Source organism: Dryobates pubescens, chromosome 18 (genome assembly GCF_014839835.1).
Source record: "Dryobates pubescens isolate bDryPub1 chromosome 18, bDryPub1.pri, whole genome shotgun sequence".
Taxonomy (NCBI): Eukaryota; Metazoa; Chordata; class Aves; order Piciformes; family Picidae; genus Dryobates; species Dryobates pubescens.
The window spans coordinates 15,984,370-16,010,185 of record NC_071629.1 but is presented as its reverse complement, the minus strand read 5'-3'; the positions used below and the strand labels follow the sequence as shown (position 1 = coordinate 16,010,185).

The 25,816-nt window shown below is 55.4% G+C and overlaps 3 protein-coding genes across 3 annotated transcripts in view; 2 read left to right on the top strand and 1 right to left on the bottom strand.

The window, feature by feature from the left end:
- Nucleotides 1-25,816, bottom strand: part of NSDHL (NAD(P) dependent steroid dehydrogenase-like) — a 277,264-nt gene that overhangs the window by 105,902 nt on the left and 145,546 nt on the right. The window lies entirely within an intron of this gene.
- On the top strand, nt 14,106-15,735 carry LOC104297908 (BTB/POZ domain-containing protein KCTD12). Its single transcript, XM_009897932.2, has one exon. The coding sequence runs from the start codon at nt 14,129-14,131 to the stop codon at nt 15,008-15,010; it is 882 nt and encodes a 293-aa protein (XP_009896234.2). The 5' UTR covers nt 14,106-14,128; the 3' UTR covers nt 15,011-15,735.
- Nucleotides 18,446-25,816, top strand: part of LOC128898114 (BTB/POZ domain-containing protein KCTD16-like) — a 33,120-nt gene continuing 25,749 nt past the window's right edge. The window contains exon 1 of the mRNA XM_054169808.1: nt 18,446-18,461. Coding sequence (XP_054025783.1) covers nt 18,446-18,461 — 16 coding nt within the window. The remainder of the gene's footprint in view (nt 18,462-25,816) is intronic.

The following is a 25,816-nucleotide window of genomic DNA, read 5'->3' as shown; positions in this document are numbered from 1 at the left end:
CCCAAAGCAGAGATCAAAGTTTGGGAGGGAGGAGAGCACCACTTTGACTCATAGATATGCTTAGATTGGAAGAAACCTCCAAGATAGAGTCCAACCTTCAATGCACCATGGGCACCACCATGGGCACCAAACCATGCCCCCAAGTGCCATGTCCACACACCTCTTGAACAGCTCCAGGGATGGGGACTCCAGCAGCTCCCTGGGCAGCCTGTTCCAGTGCCTGACCACTCTCGCAGCAAAGGATCTGTTACCTAATCTCCAACCTAACCCTCCCCTGGCACAGTTTCAGGCCATTTCCTCCCATTCTGTCCCCTGATACTAGGGAGAAGAGGCCAACCCCCACCTCCCTCCAACCCCTTTTCAGCTGAAACGGACAAGAGGAGACAAGAGCTCACAGAACAAGGGTGTGCCAGGAGCGAAGTGACGACGGAGGGTAAAGCCAGATGTTACAGCCAGATGTGCTGCAGGGCAATCGCATTTGGCTTCCTTTCAATTCCTGCCTCCTATTTTATGCCCATTCAGCATTTTTCCATGCTTCCTTGGTCACACTTCTGTGGCCTTAACAGCTGCTGTGCTTTGGGCCCGACGCTCTCCTCCGGATGCAGATGCCATTGAGCGTGTTTATTCTCAAGCTTCCTTAAAGACTTCAAGTGTCAGCTTAGGCTTCTGCCTGAGAGACAGAGTTTGGATTTTCAGGAGGAGGGGAATAATATGAAAAACACAAAAATAGTCTTCCCAGCCAGAGCTGGAGTGGGCATGCTGTAGGTGCAAGAGAGATGCTGGTAGCTTTGGTGGCCTTCTCCCGAGTCCTCCTTCACCTGTCCAGCAGACTGTGAGATCTTGGAGAAGTTATAGAATCCCAGCATGGTAGGGGTGGGCAGTGACCTCTGGAGATCCTCCAGTCCAACCCCCCCCAGCTCAGGCAAGAGCACCCACAGCAGCTTGCCCAGGATCACAATGGCCAGCTGGCTTTGGAAGCTCTCCAGAGGAGGAGACTCCACAGCCTCTCTGGGCAGCCTGCTCCAGGGCTCCAGCACCCTCACACCAAAGAAGTTTCTCCTCATCTGCAGATGGAGTCATCTGGGCTCCAGTTTGTGCCTATTGCACCTTGTCCTGTTGCTGGGCACCACTGAGAAGAGTCTGGCCCCATCCTCTTGCCCCCCACAGGTCCTTTAGCTCTTGCTGACCATTGCTCAGATCCCCTCCCAGGCTGCTCAACAGCCCCAGGGCTCTCAGCCTTTCATGCCCTCCACACCTGTCAGGGTTTTACTGAGCAGCTTTGGGCCAAACCACTCACACCATTGTCCAAGGCTCTCAGCTTGGTCAAGCATGATCTCCCCTCAAGGTGTAAATGGTGAGCCCACTTTCCTGTCTGTGAGGGCAAAAGAGGTCAGGGAGCTGTGTTTGGGCAACCTGCTGGCATTAGGGGATGGAAGATGCTGAAGGTCGTCATTACCCCTCACAGTTGTCTCCAGGTTGCCTTGGCATTGCCATGGCACCACTCCTGGCCCTAGTTCAAGCTGAATGCACAGCAGGGCTGACAGCTGAGAGGCAACAGCAGGTAACGTGAGGGCAAGGCGTGAGTCACCTACTCTAGTGGGAGCATGACCCATGGCTGTCACCATGCTCACTATGGAAACACAATGGCAAGCAGTCAGGAGGTGGCAGGGAGCAAACAATTCCACATTGGCAATGGAGCTCTTGGGGCTTGGATCACTTCTAGGGGAATCCACTCAAACAGCCCTTAGGGTGCACTTTGCTAATAGAGGAACCCAAAGGTTGGATGGGAAAAGGGTGAATAAAGGCTGAGCCTGGGTGAGGTGAGGCTCCATGTTCTTCATCAGCTCCTGCTTGCAGAGAGGAAAATAAGGAAGGTGGATTCATCCATTGAAGGAGGGAAGATAGGAGGTTCCCAGGTGGAAAGCTCTGGGAAAGAACTGTGAACTTCACATTCCACTTTGCTCTCTGCTTGTGCTCGTGGTGCTAGGGCAAGAGAGCAACCACAGCTCCTCCATGGTTTAACTCCACAGGGGAGGGAAGCTGATGTTTTGGTCTCATCCTGTCTGCTTTTGGTCCTTGCCATGGCAAAGAGAATGGTGTGAGGGCTCCAGCAGCCTGCAGGAGCTGGAACCAGTCCTCTGCTATCTTCTTCCTGAGCCGTCTCCTGCACAGCTTCTCCCAGTGCTGGGGTTTGAGCTGCTGGAGCAGCCTCGTGGTGTTGAGTGTCACCTGCATGCCCACCCTCTGTCCTGGCAGCTTTGAAAGGCTAAACTGACTGTTCAGATGGCAGTTTCCATCCCCCTGTCCCCATGCCATGCTGCAGTCCATTGAAGGGTGCTTGGAAGCCCTGCATGGTAGCCTCTAAGTCCTCAGCAGGATCTGGTCTTCAAAACCAGCTTTGTGAGAAGAGCTTTCCTGACCTGGAGTTAGATCTGAGGAGCTGAGCTGGAGAAGTCAGTGCTGTGCTCTGCTTTTAAGCACGAGGAAATGTCTCTTCAGAGCCCATCTTTCTCTGCTGAGCCTTGGCACCACCAGCACACTGCAAGTCATGAGGCATGCAGGGCACACAGCCAGAAGCACAGGGCCAGCAAGGCTCCTCACCATGGTGCTTGAGTAAGATCATGCTTTCCAGAAGTGACCCTTGGCTCCCACAGTTGGCAGAGTCAAACTGATGCTCTCGAGCCTCTCTCTTCCCATAAACCAGGGACAGCAAATCCACTCTGCACTGTCAAGAGGGCTGGAAACAAACCTTCTGATGTTTCCAACACACCTCCAGCTCTGGCTCGTGTTAGCCCATGGCTGGTAGGTCACTCTGGATCTCAGTCCTGACTTGGCTTTGACCTGCTGCATCAGGCCTCTTGTACAGGAGCAGAAGGGCCAAGCCCTGCTTGAGCTGAAGGCTGGTGGTGGTGTGAGCTGGAGATGAGAAGGCTCTCACATGACCTCTTCCAGTGAAGGTCAAAACCCTGGCCACTGCCTAGGTGGAATTTGATACCTTCAGGTTGGAGTGCTGAGGCTGGTGTGACAGCACAGGATGGGACTAGACGACCTTGGAGGTCATATTCCTGGCAGATTTACAGCACTGCATTGCTGTCACCATGTGAGAGATGATGTTTCTACCAGAGGCAGACCAAACCCTTGGAGTCTCCAGTTTCCAAGGGTCTGCAGCACAGAGACAAAGAGCTCTCCAGGTGGATCTCAGAGTGTTGGGGCCATTTCCCTTGCATCCCAGGTTGAAAGTGAGCTTTCTGCTCTTCTGCTCCTCTTGTCCTTATGTGATCTTCAGGGTGTCCTCATGCCATGCTGAACACCTAGGGGTTTGGGGCTTTTTTCTTCTCTGCAGTATTAACACAGCACTGGAGAGTTGTCTAAGCTGGGAGACCTGGATCTCCAAGGTCAAGACCTTTCCCATGTGCAGGGGTGTCTCAGGAGGGCAATCACAAGAGCTTGCTTTGGGGGTACCCTGGGTTTATTGCTGTGACTTGCTGCTCTGCACCCTGGACCAGCAGCCTTCTTTGATGGTCTGCAGAGATCTACATCAGCTCAATCCCTTCAAGAACAACACTCATATGTTTCCAAGAGCAGATGGGTTGGCATTGCTGGATTCCTCCATGTTGGCTGAGAGAGTTGGTGGTGTTCAGCCTAGAGAAGAGAACCTCCAGGTCCTTAGAGCAGCCTTCCAGTGTTTGAAGTGGGCTGGAGGAGAGCTGGAGAGGGACTTTGCACAAAGGCATGAAGTGACAGGATGAGGGCCAACGGCTTCAAGCTGGAAGAAGCTCAATTCAGATTAGGAAGAAGTTCCCTGCCATGAGGCCAGTGAGGCACTGGAACAGGTTGTCCAAGGAGGTTGTGGAAGCTCCAGCCCTAGAAGTGTTTAAAAGCCAGGCTGGACAGAGCCTTGAGTAACCTGGTCTAGTAGAGGCTGGAACTCGATGAGCGTTAAGGTCCCCTCCAACCCAAACCATGCGATTTGATGTTCTCCTGCCCTGATCCAGCCTCAGCCCCATGCTGGGATGCAACCAGCCAGTCAGGGCTGCAGGAATGGTGGCTCCAAACCAGGCATGTGCTGGAGTAGATCCTCCTCACACCAGCCCCATCCTCAGGCTGGCTGCTCTGCTGAGCCAGATGGCATCTTCACCCCAGGGCACCGCGTTGGCAGAGCCTAGAGAACAGACCGTCTGCACCGAGGCTGACAGGATCCCAGTGTGGTGGGGGTTGGAAGGCACCTCTGGAGATCAGCCAGCCCAGCCCCCCTGCTAAAGCAGGTTTGCCTAGATGAGGCTGTACAGTAATGGGTGCAGACATCCAGACCGTCTTGCAGCGAGCCTGGCACGGCTTCCTCCTGCAGCCCATCTGCTAGCTACCTCGCTTCGGGCTTCAGCTCCTCTTCTTATCATGTCTCCCTGCTGCATGATGCAGGCTTGGGGCTTACTGGAGAGCACCTAAGCACAGCCTCTGTGTGTGGCAGTCAAGGTGTACATGGTAAGTTTTATTGCCCAGGTTGTTTCCATCTCATTGTCCCAGCGATCTGCAGCCTAGAAACAGGGCGGGCAGGGCGTTTGCTTTGGCAGTGAGCACCCAGGCACCGCCTGGAGAGTGACATCGTGGCAAGGCAAAGGCCATGCTGCAGCAAAAGGTTCAACTGGTTGGTTTATCAGCTCTGCTGAGGGCAGAATTTGGTCTGGAGAATTCACTTTGGAGGCAGAAAAAGGCCTCCAGAGCGATCTCGAGGCAAAGATGCATTGAGAGTGTTCAGCTTACCCATGTCTCCCTCGCTCAGAGGGGCTCTGCTGCTTCCCAGGAGATGATTCTGCCATGGCCAGAAATAAAGAGGTGGTGAAGTATTTCCAGACCTACTCCAGCCTGCTTCTCTGTAAAAAAAGTGGGAAGGGACATCTTAAAAGGCCTTGTACTGCTAAGACAAGGGACAATGGCTTTGAGCTGCAAAAGGCAGGCTTCAGACAGGAAATCAGGAAGAAAATCTTTACAGTGAGAGGGGTGAGACACTGGAACAGATTGCCAGGGGAAGTTGTGGATGCCCCCTGCTTGGGGGTGTTCAAGGCCAGATTAGATGAGGCCTTGAGCAACCTGGGCTAGTGGGAGGTGTCCCTGCCCACGGCAGCAAGGTTGGAACTGGATGATCTTGAAGGTCCCTTCCAACCCAAACCATGCAGAGATTCTGCTGGGATTTTAATTTGCCAGTGAGAAAGAGGTCATCAAGACATGATGTGAGACAGCTGTGCTTTAGGGATGAGGAGTCTCAAAGTGGTCATCCAGCTCCTGGCTCCAGATAATGAAATGAATTCAATGGATATGCAGGGTCTGGTCACCACCAGCAAATGTTGTGGGGGCTGGAAAGGAGTGCCCCAAATGGGATTCCACAGCATCCTGGAATCCCAGCGTGGTGGGGGTTGGAAGGGACCTCTGGAGATCACCTAGTCCAAGCCTCCTCCTAAAGCAGGGTGACCAGCAGAAAGGGGCCTGGGGGTACTGGTTGACAGCCAGCTGAACATGAGCCAGCAGGGTGCCCAGTTGGCCAAGAAGGTCAATGGCATCCTGGCCCCCATCAGGAACAGTGTGGCCAGCAGGAGCAGGGAAGTCATTGTGCCCTGTGCTCAGCACTGGTTAGGCCACACCTAACTGTGACCACTTTTGGGCTCATCAATTTAAGGACATTGAGATACTTCAATGTGTCCAGAGAAGGGCAATGAGGCTGGGGAGAGGTATGGAGCACAGCCCTGTGAGGAGAGGCTGAGGGAGCTGGGGTTGCTTAGCCTGCAGAAGAGGAGGCTCAGGGCAGACCTTCTTGCTGTCTACAGCTACCTGAAGGGAGGCTGTGGCCAGGTGGGGGTTGGTCTCTTCTCCCAGGCAGCCAGCACCAGAACAAGAGGACACAGTCTCAAACTGTGCCAGGGGAAGTTTAGGCTGGAGGTGATGAGGAAGTTCTTCACAGAGAGAGAGTTGTTGGCCATTGGGATGTGCTGCCCAGGGAGGTGGTGGAGTCCCCATCCCTGGAGGGGTTCAAAAAAGGCTTGGATGTGGCAGCTGGAGCCATGGTTCAGTTGTCAGGAGGTGCTAGGCAATAGGTTGGACTTGATGATCTCTGAGGTCTTTTCCAACCTGGCTGATTCTACGATTCTAACTTCATTGTCTCCTTTGGAGATACCCACCCTGTCCAAAAGCATCTTTGCCAATGCCACTGTGATACCAAGCAGCCCCCCTTGATGGGGGCTCCTACTACCTGTGGTCCAACACCCAGAACTTGATGCTGGATGGGGAGAAGTCCTAGGACCCCAACTTGGATGATGGGGAACAGATTGGTCTTGCACCTCCTCCTCCAAGGTAAGAGCAATTATGGACAGCCACAGGGGGGAACCTTTGGGAGCTGCACATAAATGTGGCTGGGGTGAAGTGGTGTTGAGGGAAGCTCTTTAAGAGAGCTGCTCCAGAAGCAAGGTTGCAGAGGTTTCCACTTCCCAGCTCCATGCTTTACCAGGAGGGTGCTGGAACACTGCAACAGGTTGTCCAGGGAGATAGTTGGGGCCCCATCCCTGGAGATACTCAAGGGGAGGCTTCACAAGGCTCTGAGCAACCTGACCCCCTGTTCCCCACCACCCCAACCCCCTTCATCTCCCCAAAGCAGCTCCTGCTCCCTCTGCACCATCCCCCACCCTGCCTAAACTGCCCCTGCTCCACCTCCCCCGTTTTTGCACCCATCCCAGAGCCTGGGGCAAGAGCCTCAACCAGCCAAGATCCCACACAGAGGAGCTCAGCCCCAGGGAGGAGAGCCAGCCAGCACCCAGGGGTGATACTGGAATGGTCATCAAGTCTCTTCCTAACAACCGGGGGGCCACCAGGCCCCCCGGCCTTTGTTGTCACCACCACCATCACCCAGTGTGCCCCAGGGGCACTCACCAGTGAGGAGAGGAGGATCCTCAGCCCAGATGGGCTCAGCTTGGGGCTGCTGCCCTTCCTGGGAGGGATTAAAAAGGGGAGTGGGTGGGGAGGGCCAAGTGGCCACACCTGGGGTGGGAGGAGACTCCAGCAGAGCCCAGGGGCGCTGGGGTTTGAGGGGAAAAAGGGGGGAAATGGGGCAGGTGGGGTGGCAAAGGGAGAGCTGTGGTGGTGCTGCAAGGAGGGGATTTGAAAAGGACTTTCTTTCCCATGAATCTTCCACAACGCACAACTGCAGCTCACGGTTGGCTTTGCCTCCATGCAAAGAGAGCAAACCCAGCAATGCTTCACAGGACAGAGCACAACGGTGCCTGGGACAATCAAACCTTTCCATAAGCAGCATCTTGCTTGGCAGGAAAAGCTGGGCTTTGCAGAGCAAGAGAACAAGTTTGAACAACAACACCACCACCAAAAGTTCTCCAGGAGTGAGTTTTCTCCCTGGGTACCAGCAGACAACCCCAGGATGCTGAAGGGACAGGAGCATGTGCCCTGTGAGGAGAGGCTGAGAGCCCTGAGGCTTTTGAGTCTGGAGAGGAGAAGGCTGAGAGGGGATGTAATAAATGTTTGTCAGTATCTGAGGGCTGGGGGTCGAGAGGGAGGGGACAGGCTCTGCTCAGCTGCACCCTGTGACAGGACAGGGGGTGATGGATAGAAACTCCAGCACAGCAGGTTCCACCTCAACATGAGGAGGAACCTCTTCACTGTGAGGGAGACAGAGCCCTGGAGCAGGCTGCCCAGGAGTCTCCTTCTCTGGAGACTTTCAAGACCCATCTGGATGTGTTCCTGTGTGACCTGTGCTGGATTCTGTGGTCCTGCTGTGGCAGGGAGATTGAACTTGAAGACCTCCAAATGTCCCTTCCAACTCCTAACATCCTATGATCCTATGACCCACAGCAGCTTCCCCAGGATCACAATGTCACATTGATGAAGATGCTGAACAACATGGCTGAGAGACCTGGGGCTGTTTAGTCTGGAGAAGAGAAGACTGAGAGGAGATCTTATCAATATCTGAAGGGTGGGTCTGGTCTCTTTTCAGTGGTGTCCTGTGATAGGACAAGGGGCAATGGATACAAACTGGAACACAGGAGGTTCCACCTCAACGGGAGGAGAAACGTCTTGGGTGTGAGGGTGACAGAGCCCTGGAGCAGGCTGCCCAGAGAGGTTGTGGAATCTCCTTCTCTGGGGACTTTCAAGACCCACCTGGATGTGTTCCTGTGTGGCCTGCCCTAGGTGATCCTGCTTCAGCAGTGGGGTTGAACTTGATGATCTCTGGACAACCCTTCCAACTCCTACCCTTCTGTGAGTCTGTGAAGACTGCACCTAGTCCTGACCCTTGGAGAGCACCACTGGCTTCAGCCCCCCAACTAGACCTGCACTACTGAACAACCAGGTTTGCTGCATCCAGAGGAGTAGCCTGAAAACTTCAGCCACTGCTGGCTTCTATAGAAAGTGGTTCACCTGCTTCTGCTCCGCTGGGAGCTCAGCTGGCTTTGCAGATCTGAGGGGAAAGATCCGTGTGGATGTGTCCCCAGCTGTCACGGTCCTGGTGGAGACTTCAGACTGGGCATTCAATAATTTACTTGCACATCTTATCTTGCCCATTTTTAGCAGCATCTGCCAGCTTGCACTAGAGTTGTTGTGCCCTCCTGCTGCCAGATAGGTTTGGACAAGGAAGGAAAAAGGCTCTGCTTAATGGTGCGCTTTAATTGGCTTTTCATTATGAAAGCTTAGATGACTCCTCAGCAAAGTGCCCTCGGAAGTCAGCTGCAGGATGAAGATCAGGGCTGCAAGCTCCTCCCCAAAGGTGGGAGTGGAAGAGGTTTGGGTTTGGTGGTGTCACTACAGGCAGATTGTCTCAGGCAATGTTGAAACCGCCATCACCATTGACTTCAGAGATGATGGAGATCTTGTGAGGAGAGGCTGAGCACTGGGGCTGGAGAAGAGCAGCCTGAGAGGGGATCTGAGCAATGCTCAGCAAGAGATAAAGGGTAGAGGGCAGGAGGATGGGGCCAGACACTTCCCAGTGCTGCCCAGTGACAGGACAAGGGGCAGTGGGCACAAACTGGAACCCAGGAGGTTCCCTCTGGAGATGAGGAGAAACTTCTTTGGAGTGAGGGTGCTGGAGGCCTGGAGCAGGCTGCCCAGAGAGGTTGTGGAGTCTCCTTCACAGAATCACAGAATCACCAGGGTTGGAAGAGACCTCAAAGATCATCAAGTCCAACCTGTCACCACAGACCTCATGACTAAACCATGGCACCAAGTGCCACGTCCAGTCCCCTCTTGAACCCCTCTGGGGATGGGGACTCCACCACCTCCCTGGGCAGCACATCCCAATGGCTTACAACTCTCTCTGGGAAGAACTTTCTCCTCTCTGCAGAGCTTCCAAACTCCACTGACCCCAAGGTAAGGTTCTCTTCCCTCCAGTCCCACAGCTCCCACTCCAGGCAGAGATGCTGCCTGCCTGGCCAAGGACACCCAGCAGAGCATTTTTGGTGAGCACCTTCATGGCAGCCTTCTTGTTGTAGCTTTCCAAACACATTAGCATGCCCAGGTTATTGAGAAGGAGACCTTGGCCCTTGCATCTGCTCCTCTCTATGTGTTTGGACTTCTTTGAGCAACTTCAAGTTTGATGGAACACTCAGAGATCTCAAAGAGATCACAACACAGAGCAGGACAAAAGGGTGAACTGGACAGAGGTGCTTCCAGCACATCAATGCTGATGGACTCATCAACTGGCCCCTTCCAGCTTTCCCTTCCTGCACATTGAGGGCTCTTCCTTCCACATCTGTCCATGGTGGCATCAGACAAGGTTTTACAAGACTGCAGTAGGTTGCTGGCCAAGGAGAAGTTCTGGGCCCCTCAGTTTAAGGACATTGAGACACTTCAATGTGTCCAGAGAAGAGTAATGAGGCTGGGGAGAGGCCTTGAGCACAAGCCCTAGGAGGAGAGGCTGAGGGAGCTGGGGTTGCTTAGCCTGGAGAAGAGGAGGCTCAGGGGAGACCTTATTGCTCTCTACAGTTACCTGAAGGGAGGCTGTGGCCAGGAGGGGGTTGGTCTCTTCTCCCAGGCAACCAGGTATCTCTGACTGTGGCTGGCATCAGAGCTAGTTGGAGCCCAATAGAGCTGAAGGTTCACTGGGAATTTTCCAGTGAACTTGCAGTCATGTTGGGTCAGGACTTCAGGGGAATGTTGGGGAGAGGGAGGTGAAATGATTCAGGGCAAGGTGCTCAAGGACCACAGATCCTTGGCTAGGGAGCTGCTGCTGGTTGGAGCCCTTTCTGCTCTATCTTCACCTATGTAAGGGCTGTCATGGGGACACCTTGAAGCTGGGGACACCTGGATTGGGGTAGGACCTGCTTAAAGGGTTCAGGGTGGGACGTGCTGGGGAGGCCAGGGTGGGACCTGCTGTGAGGGGACAGAGTGGGACCTGCTGGGAGAATTGGGGCAGGACCTGCCAGAGGAGTCAGGGTGGGACCTACTGAGGGGGTCAGGGTGGAACCTATTGAGGGGGTCAGGGTGGAACATACAGGAAAGCTGGGGTGGGAGCTATGGGGGGGAGGGGTGTGGTACTTATTGGGGAGGTTTAGTGGGTCCTGCTTGAGTGGGACTGGATAGGGGGATTGGGGTGGGACCTGCTGGGGAAGCTGGGGTGGGATCTGCCGGAGGAGTAAGAGTGAGACGTGCTGGGGGGGTCAGAGTGGGAACTACCAGGGGGAAGCCGAGATGCTTCCCGGCTTGCTCCCAGCTGGACAACGGCATTAGCCCAAATCCTGCTTTGCCGGGAGAGGGAGAGGAGCCACCACCCCCTCCCCGGAATCCCCTTGTGGCCTCGCCTGGCCCCGATCCGGGGGGGGAGGAGGGGGTTGGGAGGGATGCGGGGGGGTGACGGACACCGAGTCGGTGACGGGGGCGGGGGGATGGGGAGGCGCGGTCGGGACCGGCACCGCCTCCCCCGGCTATAAAACGGCGGAACCGGGAGCCGGCGGGCAGAGCGGGGGTGCGGAGCGGACCGGACCGGACCGGCGGAGGGTGGCGTGGGCCGGCACGGGTCGGGAGGGACCGATACGGAGCCGCCGGGCCACCCCGCGAAGGTAACGGAGGGATCTCGGTGGGGGGTCCCAGCCCATCTGGGATGAGGATAGGGGTGGGGGTCCCCTGGTCGGTGCAGTACCGGGGAGGGCTCCTGGAGCTCGGCGCGTCCCCCGTCTCGGTGTGTGTTGTCCCCCTCATTGACGTATGTACCCCTCCTTCCCTGCGTGTCCTCTCCGTGCCGTCTAGCCCCGGGGTTCCCCCTCCACGTGGTACCCCCCTTTGGTGTGCGTTATAGCCCTCGCGCCTTGTCCCCCTTTAGTGAGTGTGTGTCCCTATGTCGTGTCCCCCCGGCGCTGTCCTCTCCCTTCGTTTTCTCACGCCCCCACCCCGTGTCATGTCTCCCCTCCCATGTCTTGCGTCTGTCCCTCGCCATGTCTTGACCCCCGTCGTCGTCCTCCCCCTTCGTTGTGTTTCTGCCCCTCTGCGTTGCTCCCCGGTGTGTGTCCCCATCTCTTCGCGCCCTCCCACCCCCCTTCTGTGTCCCTTCTCCCTAGTGTCCCCATCTCCATCCCCGCTGCCTGCTTTGGTGTCTGTCCCTACACACACACACACTTTCAGCGTGTGTCCCCACCAGGTCTTGTCCCCTCGCCGGTGTGTCAGTGTTTCCCCCCACCCCGCTATGTCGTGTCCCCACGCTGTGTCCTCATCTGTCCCCCACCTCCCTGTCCTGCCCCCCAACCTCGGTCCCCCCTGTCCCTGCCCCCGAGGTGCCCCACTGCCTATGTGCCTGTTCCCAGCTTGCAGTCTGGGTGCCTGTGCAGGGGGTGTAGGGGTGGGGGGTGGGATTTCTTAGGGGTCCCCTTCATCCCTGGGCTGTCCAGCTGCTGTCCCCAGCTGCCCCTCCCCCCCCCCCCCCCCCCCAAAAGGGACAAAGGGGAGTGGTGGCTCCTGCCTGGCGAGGTTCTGCTGCCTGGTCTCCCTGTGGCAGGGGAATGGGCACATCTCCAGTGAAAGCCGCTGCAGGAGAGGGTTGGAGAAGCTGGAAGCCAGCTGGACCATGCTCTGAGCTTTGCAGTCCCAGCCTTGGCTCACCCAAGTCAGACCTTGCTCAGAACCCATTACCCTTGCATATTCCTGTGAGCTGGGAGAAGCTTGTGGCCGTGGAACGCAGCTCAGCCCTCCCCACCACCCAAAAGAGCCCCCAGAGTCTGATCTTGGCTCTTGAGCTTCTCCAAAATGTACAGAGTCATAGAATTCTTTTGGTTGGAAAAGACCTCCAAGATCATCGAGTCCAGTCATCAACCTAACACCCCCATGGCCATTAAGCCATGTCCCAAAGTGCCATGGCCACTTTTTCTTCAACATCTCCAGGGATGGTGACTCCACCACCTGCCTGGAGCATGTTAGGACCTGTCCATGTTGCCTCTGTGAAGCCACCTGGCAGGACACAAGGATAGGGAGAGAACCAGGGATGTTTCTTGGCTGTAAGACCAGTTCCTTGGGGAGGGGGTGTCCAAGCAGCTGCTGCCAACTTCAAAGCAGCTCCAGGGATGCGCTAACATCACACAGAGCTCAACACCAACCCTGTCAGGGGTGGCCCAGGAGACCTCTTTCTCTCTGTGGTCTCCCAGATTCCTGTATGGCTTGGCCAGGCTGGATCCAGAAATCCATCATCTGCTGAGCCAGGTTTATGTAAGTGCTGGTTTGCAGTGTCAAGAGATGCTTGAGAATCAGCTCATCTTTGGAAAATGGCCCAAAACGTGGCTCCTGGCCCGAAGCTGTGCCAGCAGCCCAGTGTTTGTCTTGCTCCCAGATCCTTGGAGAGATGCTGCCACCTCTCACCTGCTCTTAGCCTGGCCTCAAGCATTTTACAGGACCAAGGATGGAGCAGGAGTGCCAAGTGGCACCATCCCTTTGGCCTTTATGGTGGTATCTAGCATTACTTTGCTGGCAGAGCTTCTGGTACACAGGACCATAGACTCCCCTCCAGCTGGGTGGGAGACACTCCATGGTAATGCAGAGCTCCCTTGGCATGCTCAGCAGGACACAGGGCCAGGCAGGGACAGCTGTGATAGACCTGCCTTTCCTCTTCTTGACATCACTGCACCTCCCTCAGCAAAGGTGCTGAGCACCAGCCCCAGGAGCTGGCTGTGGGGAGAGCTGGAGGGGGGCAAGGTGCATTGAGACCACAGGGAAAGCTCTTCCCTTCTTGTGTCAGGGAAGGGAGGTGGCATGAGACAATGATGCTTGTTCCAAGAGCCAAGGGTTGGGGAAGAGAGCTTCCAGACTCTTGGAGATACAGGGACCTCATCCTGTACTGCTCACTGACCCAAAGGGTCTGGAGAACAGGTCTTGTGAGGAGCAGCTGAGGCAGATGGGGTGGTTTAGTCTGGAGGAGGCTGGAGGGAGAGCTGGCTCTCTACAACTCCCTGAACAGAGCTTGGAGCTAGGTGTGGGTTGGCCTTTTCACCCAAGGGACAAGTGATAGGACAAGAGGAAATGGCCTCAAGCTGCACATGAGGAGGTTGAGGTTGGATAGTAGAAGAAGCTTCTTGATTGAAAGGCTTCCCAAAGTCTGGAACAGGCTGCCCAGGGTGGTGCTTGAATCCCCATCCCTGGAGGAGTTTAAAAGACACAGATGAGGTACTGAGTGACATGGTTTAGCCCCAGCCTTGGTAGAGTTGCTGTCTACAACTACCTGCAGGGAGGTTGGTCTCTTCTCCCAGGCAACCAGCACCAGAACAAGAGGACACAGTCTCAAGCTGTGCCAGGGGAAGTTTAGGCTAGAGGTGAAGAGAAAGTTCTTCCTAGAGAGAGTCATTGGCCATTGGAATGTGCTGCCCAGGGAGGTGGTGGAGTCACCGTCCCTGGAGGGGTTCAAGAGGGGATTGGATGTGGCACTTGGTGCCATGGTCTAGTCATGAGGTCTGTGGTGACAGGTTGGACTTGATGATCTTTGAGGTCTCTTCCAACCTTGGTGATTCTGTGAGTTAGAGAATGGTTGCATTCAAAGACCTTTTCCAACCAAACTGATTCTGTGGGTGGGATGGGTGGGATGCTGGGGCTGCGTTTGCTGATGGTCTCAACCTTGGCACCTGACTGCTCTCTGTGGCAGGTGGGAAAGCAGCAGCAGCAGCTCACCATGGCCCTGGCAGACAACACAGGCTGTGCCAAACCCAGCGAGGACTTCCCCTTCCCTGAGATCATCGAACTCAATGTGGGTGGGCAAGTCTACATCACTCGCCACCCCACCCTGGTCAGCGTGCCTGGGTCGCTCCTCTGGGAGATGTTCACCCAGAAGAACGTCCGCTCCCTGGCCCGCGACAGCAAGGGCAGGTTCTTCGTGGACCGGGACGGGTTCCTCTTCCGCTACATCTTGGATTACATGAGGGACCAGCAGCTGGTGCTGCCCGACCACTTCCCGGAGAGGAGCCGTCTCCAGCGGGAGGCCGAGTACTTCATGCTGCCCGAGCTGGTGAAGCTGCTGGCCCCCAAGCTCAGCAAGCAGAACTCGCTGGGAGATGACCCGTGCCAAAGCGACCCCGAGGAGCTCTCCCCCGGCGCCGATGCCGGCCGCGGCTTGAGCTCCGCCGGCGCCGCGCCGCCCACCGCCGCCGCTGCTGGCCCCGGTGGTGCCGGCCCCGCCGGCGCGGCAGCCGATGCCCGCAGGGCAGGGTTCATCACCATCGGCTACCGGGGCTCCTACACCCTGGGCAGGGACAGCCAGACGGACGCCAAGTTCCGCAGGGTGGCACGGATCATGGTCTGTGGCAAGACGTCGCTGGCCAAGGAGGTCTTTGGAGATACCCTGAACGAAAGCAGGGACCCGGACAGGCCCCCGGAGCGGTACACCTCCAGGTACTACCTCAAATTCACCTTCCTGGAGCAAGCCTTTGACAAACTGGCCGACGCTGGCTTCCACATGGTGGCCTGCAACTCCACAGGCACCTGTGCCTTTGCCCATGACCAGACAGACGACAGGATCTGGACCTCTTACACCGAATATGTTTTCTATCGTGAGTGACACCAAAACAAACCACCCCAACCCCACCCAACCCACCGACCAAACAGCGACTCTCCCTCTCCTTCCCTCTGCTGGCTGTTTCCTAGAAGGTAGCCATCCGCCCCCTGAATCCCAGCGTTCCTCTTTTTGCCTCCTTTTGAGTTTGGTCTTCAGTTTCTCCTCCTCCTCCTTCCTCCTCCACGTTGAACCTGTTGGGCTCTTCCTTGTCGCAGCCGCTGACCACCAACCTTCTCCCCTCTCTCCACAGTCTGCAGTAGCCACCTGTAGCTCCCAACCCTCCCTGGATGTGTGGACTTGGACACTGTTGTGTACATGTTTTGGGTGGGAGGAGGTGGGGGGGATGGACACCAGATTCTGAGCTGGGATTCCTGCAGCTGGATGAGCTTGTCCATGATGGACACTGAACTTGGCTCTCATGTACACTGTGCAGCTCCTCAGGAACATGCTGCAGATGCTCTGTGTGATCTACCAAGGGGTTCAAGTGGGGTTTTGAGGGGTTGAAGGACATGGAGAAAGGTGGGAAGCAGGGAGGTGGGTGGGTGATGGTGGGAGGGATGGACACCAGACTCTGCTCTGAGCTGAGGTTCCTGCAGCTGGATGAGCTTGTCCATGATGGACACTGAACTTGGCTCTCATGTACACTGTGCAGCTCCTCAGGAACATGCTGCAGATGCTCTGTGTGATCTACCAAGGGGTTCTAGTGGGGTTTTGAGGGGTTGAAGGACATGGAGAAGGGTGGGAAGCAGGGAGGTGGGTGGGTGGTGGGGGAAGGATGAAGCCTCTCAGCGCAGATACCTTGCCATTAGCCCATGTAAGCAGCTTAGTGCTGGGCTGTCAGAGCTTGGGAAGGGTTGAGAAAGGCTCACCCTGTGTTTGCAGCCCTGATCTGAGGTATCACTGCTGGGTGGGGGGATCCTCTGGGGAGGGGTGGGAGGGGAGTATGAACAGATGCTGTGTTTGTGGCTGTGAAGTGGGAGGGAAGGTGGTAAGGTTTGACGTGCTGTAGGGTGTAAAATGCTTCTAGAGCTCTCAGACTTGTTGGAGGTCTGGCAAAAGAAAGTTCCTTCATCCTTCATCTTCTCTGTGGAGAATGACAATGACATGGGCTTCAGAGGGCTGGGCTTGGCTTGCTCTGTGTTGGGCTCAGCTGCAGCCCCAACTTCACAAATTCAAGGGAATTTTGGCCCAAAATCTTGTGAAGGCCTCTGCAACCACAGCTCTCCATGCCCCACTTGTAGGGCCTGGGGCTGGCTGCTGCTGCTTCACCATGCCTGGACAATGTGTAATAAAGGAACAAAAGCAACTTTCCTCCCTGGTGGTGCAAGGGTGGCAGGGCTGGGGAGGTGTGGGGGGAGCCCAGAGGTGATGCTTGAGTGGGGCAACAGCCAAGGAGCAACTTGCTGTAGTATAGGGATTCAAGTCATGAAATCATGGAGGGGTTTAGGTGGGAAGAGACCTTTAAAGCTCATGCAGTCTAACCCCCCTACAGTCAGCAGGGACATCTGCAACTGGAGCAAGTTGCTCAGAGCCCCATAAAACCTCATCTGGAATGGTGCCAGCCATGGGGCATCTCCCACCTCTCTGGGCAACCTGGGCCAGGCTCTCACCACCTCCAATGTCAAACACCTCTCCCTTCTCTCCAGTCTGAATCTCCCTCCTTGAGTTCAAACCATCACCCCAGGCCCTGCTCTAAAAATCTGTCCCCAGCTTGCTTCTGTCCCCATGAAGTCCTGAGAGGCCACCAGAAGGTCTCCCTGGAGCCTTCTCTTCTCCAGGCTGAACAGCCCCAACTCTTTCACCCTGGCTTCACAGCAGGGGGCTGCCAACCCTCCTGTAATTGCTGTGGCCTCCTCTGCTACTGCTCCAACAGGTCCATACCTGCTCTGCTTGTAGGTGATTGCCCATCTATCACTGAGGCAGAACCTTGCAAGCTCTGGCTCAAGAGGTCAGCCTACAGCTCTTGGTGCCAACACCTGCAGAACTAGCTGGCCCTGATAGAATCATGGAATGGTTTGAGTTGGGAGGAACCTTTAAAGGTCATCTAGTCCAACCACTGTGCAGTCAGCAGGGACATCTGCAGCTACATCAGGCTGCCCCCAGCCACTGCCTGCACCTGCCTGCTTCCTCTCTTGCTTTACAAGCTCGACTCACCACTTACAGCCACCATCCCAGCATCCCTGATCCTCCACCTCTGGGTGCCTCTCAGGCAGCCCCCACAAAGTTCTTGGTGCTAAAAGATCTCCTCAGCAGCTGGATGCCAGCCAAAGGGACATTTCTCTTTGGGAGGTCAGTGGGGAGGGTGGTTTGAAGCTGGGTGTTGAGGCAGTGCCTCTACTCCTGAAGAAGAGGAAGGTGAAGTTGGTGTGCTCATGAGGATTTGTTCCTCTTTGCAACAGCTTTTCAGAGAGGAAATGACAACCAAAAGACTGAAAAAGGAACTTGAGCTCTGGGTGGAGGACAACATTAAAACCTCTGAACCAGAGGAGGAGGGGACCCAAACTTGTGTTTTCTTAAAATAATGCTTTGTTTCATCATTATTCCCTAGGGGTGATCAGAAGAACAAGTTGCTGCCCTGTGAGAAAGGCTGGGGGGGAGGTGATCTTTGCTTTTTCCTCTCTGTAACTGGACCCCCCCAAAAAAAAATTATCACAGAGGAGGAGACCAGAGGGAGAAACCACAATGGCAAAGTCAAGCTGGAGGTGGGTTTGATCTGCTGGGTTATGTGATCCAGGCTGGTTAACCCAATACCCCAAGTGAAATAGGATCAGAGCAGAGGACTTCATCTGGAGCATTTGAGGGGCTGATGGTTTTCAGGAGCCTGCTAGGTTGTGAAGAAATACTTGGTGTTGAGCCTGATACCAGGGAGGAGAGACCAGCCCCCACCTAACTCCAATCTCAGCTCAGGGAGCTGCAAAGAACAATGAGTTCTCCCCTCAGCCTCCTCTTCTACCTGCAGTAGAGGTGCTGGTGGCTTCCTGCTCCTATCTAAGAGCTGTAAGTGAAGATCTTCCATGGGGATGTGAAGCCCAGGGCTTTGGAGGGGATCTGAGCTCGGCCCTGGGTGGCTTTGCTCTGCTGTAGGAAGGTTGGTGCCTCCCAGGAAGGACATGAGGACGGTTCACGGGCAGGCAGTCTGCAGGACACACCTGTAGGAGCCCAGGATGGGGCTGAATGTGTGGTGGGGGATTAGTCACATTGGCTGCCAAAGCCCAGGGCCAGGAAGGATCCTGGGATTATTTTAATCTGAGCTGCTCTGGGCAGTCAGCAGCTTTTCTGGAAGGAGTCCTGCTGGGAATGAGAGGTGGGGGTTGTGTCTGAGAGCTGGCCCATCCCCACACCGCCTACCACCACCTTGGCTTTGAAGGTGGTTTGTAGGGCAGTGTGAGAAGCTCCCAAGGGGCTCTCTGTGTGGTAGCAAGTCCCTCATGGAAGTGCATGGACCACAGTGCAGGTGAGTGTCCTTCAGGAAGGTGTCTGGTCCTGCTGGGAAGCTCAGCAGCTGCTGAGCTCACCACAGACCAAGGAACCCTACTGTCAGGAAGAAGTGCTTCCCAGTGGGGCTGGTGAGACACTGGAACAGGCTGCCCAGGGAAGCTGTGGATGCCCCCTCCCTGGAGATGTTCAGGGCTAGGTTTGAGCAAGCTGGGCTAGTGGGAGGTGTCCCTGCCCATGGCAGGGGGTTGGAACTGGAGGATCTTGAAGATCCCTTCTAACCCAAACCATTCTGTGAATGTTTTCATGAGGAGGGTTAAGCTTTCAAAGGCTGGTTTCCCTCAGAGGGCTGATGGGATTCACCCTTTCATTTAGAGATCTCCAGAAAAATCATCCATCCCAAAATAGTACCCCTCATTCCAACGAAGCAGAACATGAGCTTGGGCTGGGTCTGTTTTCCCAGGAGAGCATCCTGCCCACAAATTGCTGGTTGCTCACTCAGCATCTCAGATCTCCACAAAACAACTTCAGGAATGAAGCTTTCCTCGTAAGGGAAAACCAAACCCCCTCTGCCTCCAACTCTTCTGTCCCCCTGAGAGGACATAGGAAAACATTTCATCTCCCAGGTCTATCTTCAGCCCTTCTTTTAGGGGACCACCTCGAGGGGCAGAAGCTGAGCTCTCCCCATCCTGCCAGCAGCCAGGAGACAATGAGGATAGAGGAGATGGATCCTGGGCAGAGGACAAGCAGGGTCCTGTAGGGTCCAGCTAAGAGAGGCTCGGAAACAGGACAGGAGGACAGCAAACCTCATCCCCAGCCCAGAAATCCCATCCATGGGAGACCTGGGAAGCTCAGCACAGCACAAAGATGAAGGCTGATTTGATGGCAGTGTTGAAATAAAGGACTTGTTGATGAGGAAGCATAGGAAGGGCAGAAGCAGCAGTAGCTGGAGGACTTCCTGATGAAGGAGCAGAGGAAGGGCAGAAATAGCAGGAGGTGGAAGCTGGAACTTCCAATTTGAAAAACAAACCTTCCAAAACTACCAGGAAGGACATGGACAGACAGCTATCCCAAGAGAGGGATGTTCTGCAGTTCTTGGTGGAGAAACTGCAGCCTGGATGGTCTCTGTGGGGAGGAGTTTAACAAAACACAGGTTTTCAGGCTCAGTTTAGCATCTGACATCAGCTGGCTGCAACATGCAGGAGGTGAGACGCTACACAGAGTACTGCTCTGCTCTGGCCAGCCTTGGAGAGACCTCTGGGCCTCCTTCCTGGGGAGAAGCAGGAGAGGAAACACAGCTGAGCACTCAGTGTTTGTGTTTGCTGGAAGTGGTGAGAGCCAAGAAGATGCTTTGGGTGGGGTGAGACGTTCCAGCAGCTGCCGGAGGAGGAGGAGAGCCGCAGGAGCACTTTGCCAGATGAAGCTTGTTCGGCCTGGGCTGACAGCTTGTTCTGAGCTGGAGCAGGCTGGACTTGGGGGCTTGGGGACGTGCAGATGGTTTGCTTAGAAGGTTTTTGCAGCTCTGAGAGTTTTGCCTAGCTGGAGGTGAGGGATGGCTGGGAATGATCATCCCCCACCTCCTCTGGGAGCACGTCTGACTGAAATATGTTCCTGCAAACAGACCAAGCCAGATAGCATCTAAATCATACTGGAGTACTCAGCACAGCCCTTGCATCCCAGATGGCTGCTCCCTCGCCTTCCTCACCCTCCCTCCTCCTCCAAGCTCTGGGGGAGAACCCTCTTCCTCCACGTCCATCACTTCTGTGGTGCAGAGTTCATTTCACCAATAGTGTCCTAGAAGTGACCCCCAAAGAGCCCATCCAGACCCCAGCACCCCGGGGCAGCAGGACAAACCTGCCAGCAGAAAGAGGTTTTGCTCTTCACAAACTCCTCTGGAGCACAGAAAACTTTACACAGCCCCATGGTTTCCTAGACCCAGTCCAAAATCATAGAGTGGTTTGGGCTGATGGGACCTTTAAAGCTCATCTAGTCCAACCTGGGGCATCCTGGTTAATCCTATCCCTATCCCTACCCCTATCCCTCTCCCTATCCCTATCCTATCTGTAACTGGAGCAGGTTGCTCAGAGCCCCAAACAACCAGGGCAAGTTCCAGGGATGGGGCATCTCCCACCTTCCTCAGTGACATGCTCGTGTTTCACCTTGTCATGGTCCTCTCCCATCATCATTTACAGGACCTCTGTCCTCTAAGAGGGGGAGAACATTGCACCCTCTTTCTAGAGACAGAGGTCCCTGGCATGTTATCCCCAGCTGATGCCACAGCTCAGTCCAAGCCCCCCATGCCTTATGGGAGGAACCAAATCAAAGCCACCAGAGCAGAACACATAGACTGGTGCAGCCTGCCCAGACCACAGCAGCTCAGGGTCTTTTGGAGACCTTGATAGTGAGCACCTTGGTGCCCACCACAGGGTTTGGGGCTGGGAAGATCAGCCTCCCTCCCACCACAAGCATGCAGAAGGGAGCTGTGTATTTTGAGGGCCATTTTGCAAGTGCAGCTGGGGCTGCCCAGTCTCCATTTCCCAGCCTCCAGTAAGCGAGTTTGTAGGCTGCTCAACCCTCTCTAGAAGCACAGGGCCCTTCAAGGTTGATGAAGCTGCTCCCAGTGTCTGGATGGTTTTAGCTCAGTCTCTTAAGAAGAAAGCTTTGTGTGACATCAGTCAGCATGCTCCCTCCCTTTTCTTGAAGGATCTGCATCTGTGACAGGTTGGACATGATGGTCTTTGAGGTCTCTTCCAACCTTGGTGATACTGTGGGCCAGTTTCACTCCACCCTGGGAGTATTTAAACCATGAGGACCCTACCAGACTTTCTCAGATCCTCTTTCTCCTGCCCACAGCAACAAAACCAGCCAAGGAAACTGACTCTGTGGGCTCCTTGCCCTCTGCAAGCTCCATGGGCAAGCAGCCTGCTGCCACCAGAGGCAGGTTCACAGTCAAGTTCCAGGTCCCCTGTGGAGGCAGATGGGGGGGCTAAGCAGAGCTGGAAGATGAACAGTTGGCTTTGATGACCTTAAAGGTCCCTTCCAACCAAAATGATTCTCTGAGTCATCATCCCTGGAGGTGTTCAAGAAACCTGTGGACAAGGTACTCTGGGACATGGTTTAATGGCCATGATGGTGTTAGGTTGATGGTTGGACTCCATGATCTTAGAGCTCCTCTAGCCAAAACAGTTCTATGATGAAGGATGCTGACATGCTTGAGGCTTATCTGTTGAGCCTGTAGAGCATCTGCCTCTGCCTTGGGTGGCAGCTCCCTTGCTTTTTCTTCATCCCACCATTGTTCGACTAAGAAATGTGGTCAAGCGGCCCCCAAGATTATAGAATCATGGAACCCTTTTGGTTGGAAGAGACCTTTAAGATCCCCAAGTCCAACTGGTACCCATCAGAGAGATTAAGGGTAATGCCCAGAGCTTGGCAAGGCCTCTGGGCCAGAAATCTACCTTGGGATGGGCAGCAGCCTGGCTGATGTGACCACTCCATGGTGTTAATGGAGGAGAACCAGCTGTGGACCTGCAGAAGAGCTGCTTCAGCCACAAAACCCTGCTGCAAGTCTCTGCTTTTTGCCTGGATCTGGTGGGAGGTGGTGGTACCTCTGGCAGAGGGAAAGTTCCTGTGCTGTTGTCAGCTGGGGGTTAAACCATGAGAGTCCCCAGTGGAAAGGCAGCAGGAGAATTCCTGGGACAAGCTGCCTGGGTTGCTACAAACAAGAACTTTCCCTTTATTTAAGGCAAGGGAACATGAAATCCAGAGTAAAGCTCAATGGGAGGGCATGGGAGCCTTGAGAGCACCTCGGGGAGTTCTGCACGTCCCATCGCTGCTGAGCCATCCCAAAGAGTCAGCTGCAGGGCATGCAGCCACAGGGTTACCACACAGCCAGGCCAGGAGGGCCACCAGGGCCTGGGACTGGGCATCACCTCAGCCTGAGAGGGCTTGGAGAGACAAAGGAGGGATGGGCAGGAACAGCACTGAGAGTTCCCAGCAGGGCAGGACACAAAGGAGGGATTGGAGGAACAGCACTGGGAGCTCCCAGGCAAGAACAGCACTGAGAGTTTCCAGCAGGGCAGGACACAAAGGAGGGATTGGAGGAACAGCACTGGGAGCTCCCAGCAGGGCAGGACACGAAGGAGGGATCAGAAGAACAGCACTGAGAGCTCCCAGCAGGGCAGGACACAAAGGAGGGATCAGAGGAACAGCACTGGGAGCTCCCAGCAGGGCAGGACACAAAGGAGGGATCAGAGGAACAGCACTGGGAGCTCTAGCAGGGCAGGACATGAAGGAGGGATGGGCAGGAACAGCACTGGGAGCTCCCAGCAGGGCAGGACACGAAGGAGGGATCAGAGGAACAGCACTGGGAGCTCTAGCAGGGCAGGACACGAAGGAGGGATGGGCAGGAACAGCACCGGGAGCTCTAGCAGGGCAGGACACGAAGGAGGGATGGGCAGGAACAGCACTGGGAGCTCTAGCAGGGCAGGACACGAAGGAGGGATGGGCAGGAACAGCACTGGGAGCTCTAGCAGGGCAGGACACGAAGGAGGGATCAGAGGAACAGCACTGGGAGCTCTAGCAGGGCAGGACACGAAGGAGGGATGGGCAGGAGCAGCTCTGGGACCCCTCAGAAGAGGACAAGGGAACATTCCCATATAAAGAAGCCATAAAAATGACCAGCTTGAGACTTTGCTGTTCCACTCTCCACGCTCAGCATCAGCCATGTCCCAGAGCAGGACCACAGAGGGTGCAGCATAGAATCATAGAATCAGTAAGGCTGGAAAAGACCTCAAAGATGATCAAGTCCAACCTGTCACCCAACACCTCATGACTACTAGACCATGACACCAAGTGCCATGTCCAGTCCCCTCTTGAACACCTGAATGGGGTATGGCTGATTTCCTTCTTCTGCAGGGGCTGGTAGACCTCTCTGCCACACCACCCTTTCATCCCCAGCATTTTAGAATAGCTCTGTCTCCACTCCAAACCTCATAACAAGGAGCAGGTTTGGGTGCTGCTGGGTTGGTTAGACCCTTCAGGGGCAGGAGGAACCTCCTTGTTCCTGGGGAGAGATGCCTGATCTCTCACTTAGTTTCCACAGAGACACACACACCCTTCACTCTCATTGGAGGGCTGAACTTGCTCTTAAAGGTCTATTCCAGCCCAAGCCATGGTTTCCCCCCTCCAAAAACCTTCCTGAGGGACAGGGACCAGGCAGAGGTGACACAGCCAGGATTCTCTTTCCCTAAAAGACAGAGACTCCCTAAAGAGAGGACAAAGCCATGGGGTGCAGCTCAGCCTCCTTGATCTGCAAAGATGCTGCTGCTGCTGTGCCCCAGCTCAGGAGGGCTCTGTGGTGGTACAAGCTCATGGTCCCATCCCACCGAGCTGCACAGGTCTGCCCCAGCTGGGGATCACTTCCTCAGCTGAAAGCTGAGGCTTTCAGCAAGGGGGGGGAGGAAATCCAGCCTAATGCTCTAATCCTTGCCCTGTGCAGCAGCAGCAGCAGCAGCAGCAGCAGAAGGGATTACAGCTCGTTCCGGCAGGTCCCGCTGGCTGCTTCCGCCCGGCCCGGATCCATTATTCCCATTACGGCCCAGGCTCCCACTTAATAGACTATTTTAATCAACCCACAGGATTAAATGTCATTAAGGAGCCAGGAGGACTTCTACAGCTGTGAGTGGACAGTGAAGGGATGCTGAGGATGGGGACGTGCATGCTCCCACCCCAGGTGTGGCCACTTGGCCCTCCCCTCCCACTCCCCTTTTTAATCCCTCCCAGGAAGGGCAGCAGCCCCAAGCTGAGCCCCTCTGGGCTGAGGATCCTCCTCTCCTCACTGGTGAGTGCCCCTGGGGCACACTGGGTGATGGTGGTGGTGACAACAAAGGCCGGGGGGCCTGGTGGCCCCCCGGTTGTTAGGAAGAGACTTGATGACCATTCCAGTATCACCCCTGGGTGCTGGCTGGCTCTCCTCCCTGGGGCTGAGCTCCTCTGTGTGGGATCTTGGCTGGTTGAGGCTCTTGCCCCAGGCTCTGGGATGGGTGCAAAAATGGGGGAGGTGGAGCAGGGGCAGTTTAGGCAGGGTGGGGGATGGTGCAGAAGGAGCAGGAGCTGCTTTGGGGAGATGAAGGGGGTTGGGGTGGTGGGGAACAGGGGGTCAGGTTGCTCAGAGCCTTGTGAAGCCTCACCTTGAGTATCTCCAGGGATGGGGCCCCAACTATCTCCCTGCTGGGATGCTGTGGCCAAAGGAGGAGGACTGGGGCTCACAGGGCAGCACTGCTGGTGTAAGCTGAGGTTTGGTAGGTAGTCTGTAGTTCAGGCAGAAAAGAAGCAGGAGAGAAGTAAACAGGAAGCTGTTTCACAACCCTCTGGTCACCAAAGCTTCCCCTGTCCCCACGCTGCTCAGCCCTTTGCCACTGCCTGTCCCAAGGTCTCCCCAGGGATGGGATGTCTCCCCTGGCTTCCTGGCTGTCTGGGGTCACACAGGATGTGGCTGGCGTGTGCCTTTCTTGTGGCCACTGCAGAAATGAGCCTGGCATCTGAAAGCTCCAGGCCATAGCTCAGCCAGGGGCCAGCTCGTTCCTTGAGACCTGACAGCTGGCTTGGCATGGGGAGGGAGCTGCCCAGGTCTCCCTGGGCCATCCAGGAGCAATGCTGCAGATTTGGAGCAGGCAGAAAGACCTCTAGAGACACTCAGCCTCATTGCCTGGGGAGGTGGTGGAGCCACCATCCCTGGAGGTGCTCAAGAAATGGGTGGCCATGGCACTTGGGGACAGGGTTTAATGGCTGTGGTGGTGGTGGGTTGAAGGTTGGGCTCAGGGATCTCAGAGGCCTCTTCTAGCCCAAACAATTCTCTGTTTCTGTGATTCTGTACAGCCTGGGGGGGGTGGGGTGTAAATTCACCTACAATACAGCTGGGTTTGCAGCTCCTCCAGATGGAAACCTCTCTTTTGACTCCACTTTCATGGAGCAGCTCCAAACCTGAAGAAACTGAAGGTCCAGGCAGCATTTCCTGATGGGTGTTCCCCCCCCAAAATGCCATTGTTGTTTGCAGGTCTGGGGAGGATTTAGGACAAAAGCTCAGGGGAACAGAAAAAGAGTTTAAAAAAAACTTGAGCTGAACTCCCCAGGCTGCAGCTTTTTAACTGTCACTGTGCTCCAGGGGAACTGAAGTCCCCAGGTTCCAACTTGGAAGGATTCCCAGTCTTCTAGAAGTCACACTAGCAAAAAACAGGCCAGGAAAGTACTGCTCAGCAGGCTGGAAAGCTGAAGGCACATCGAGGCTGTGATAAGGGATTTGTGCCTCCTGCCAAACACAGAATCACATTGGGGTTGGAAAAGACCTCCAAGAACATGGAGTCCAACCTTCAACCC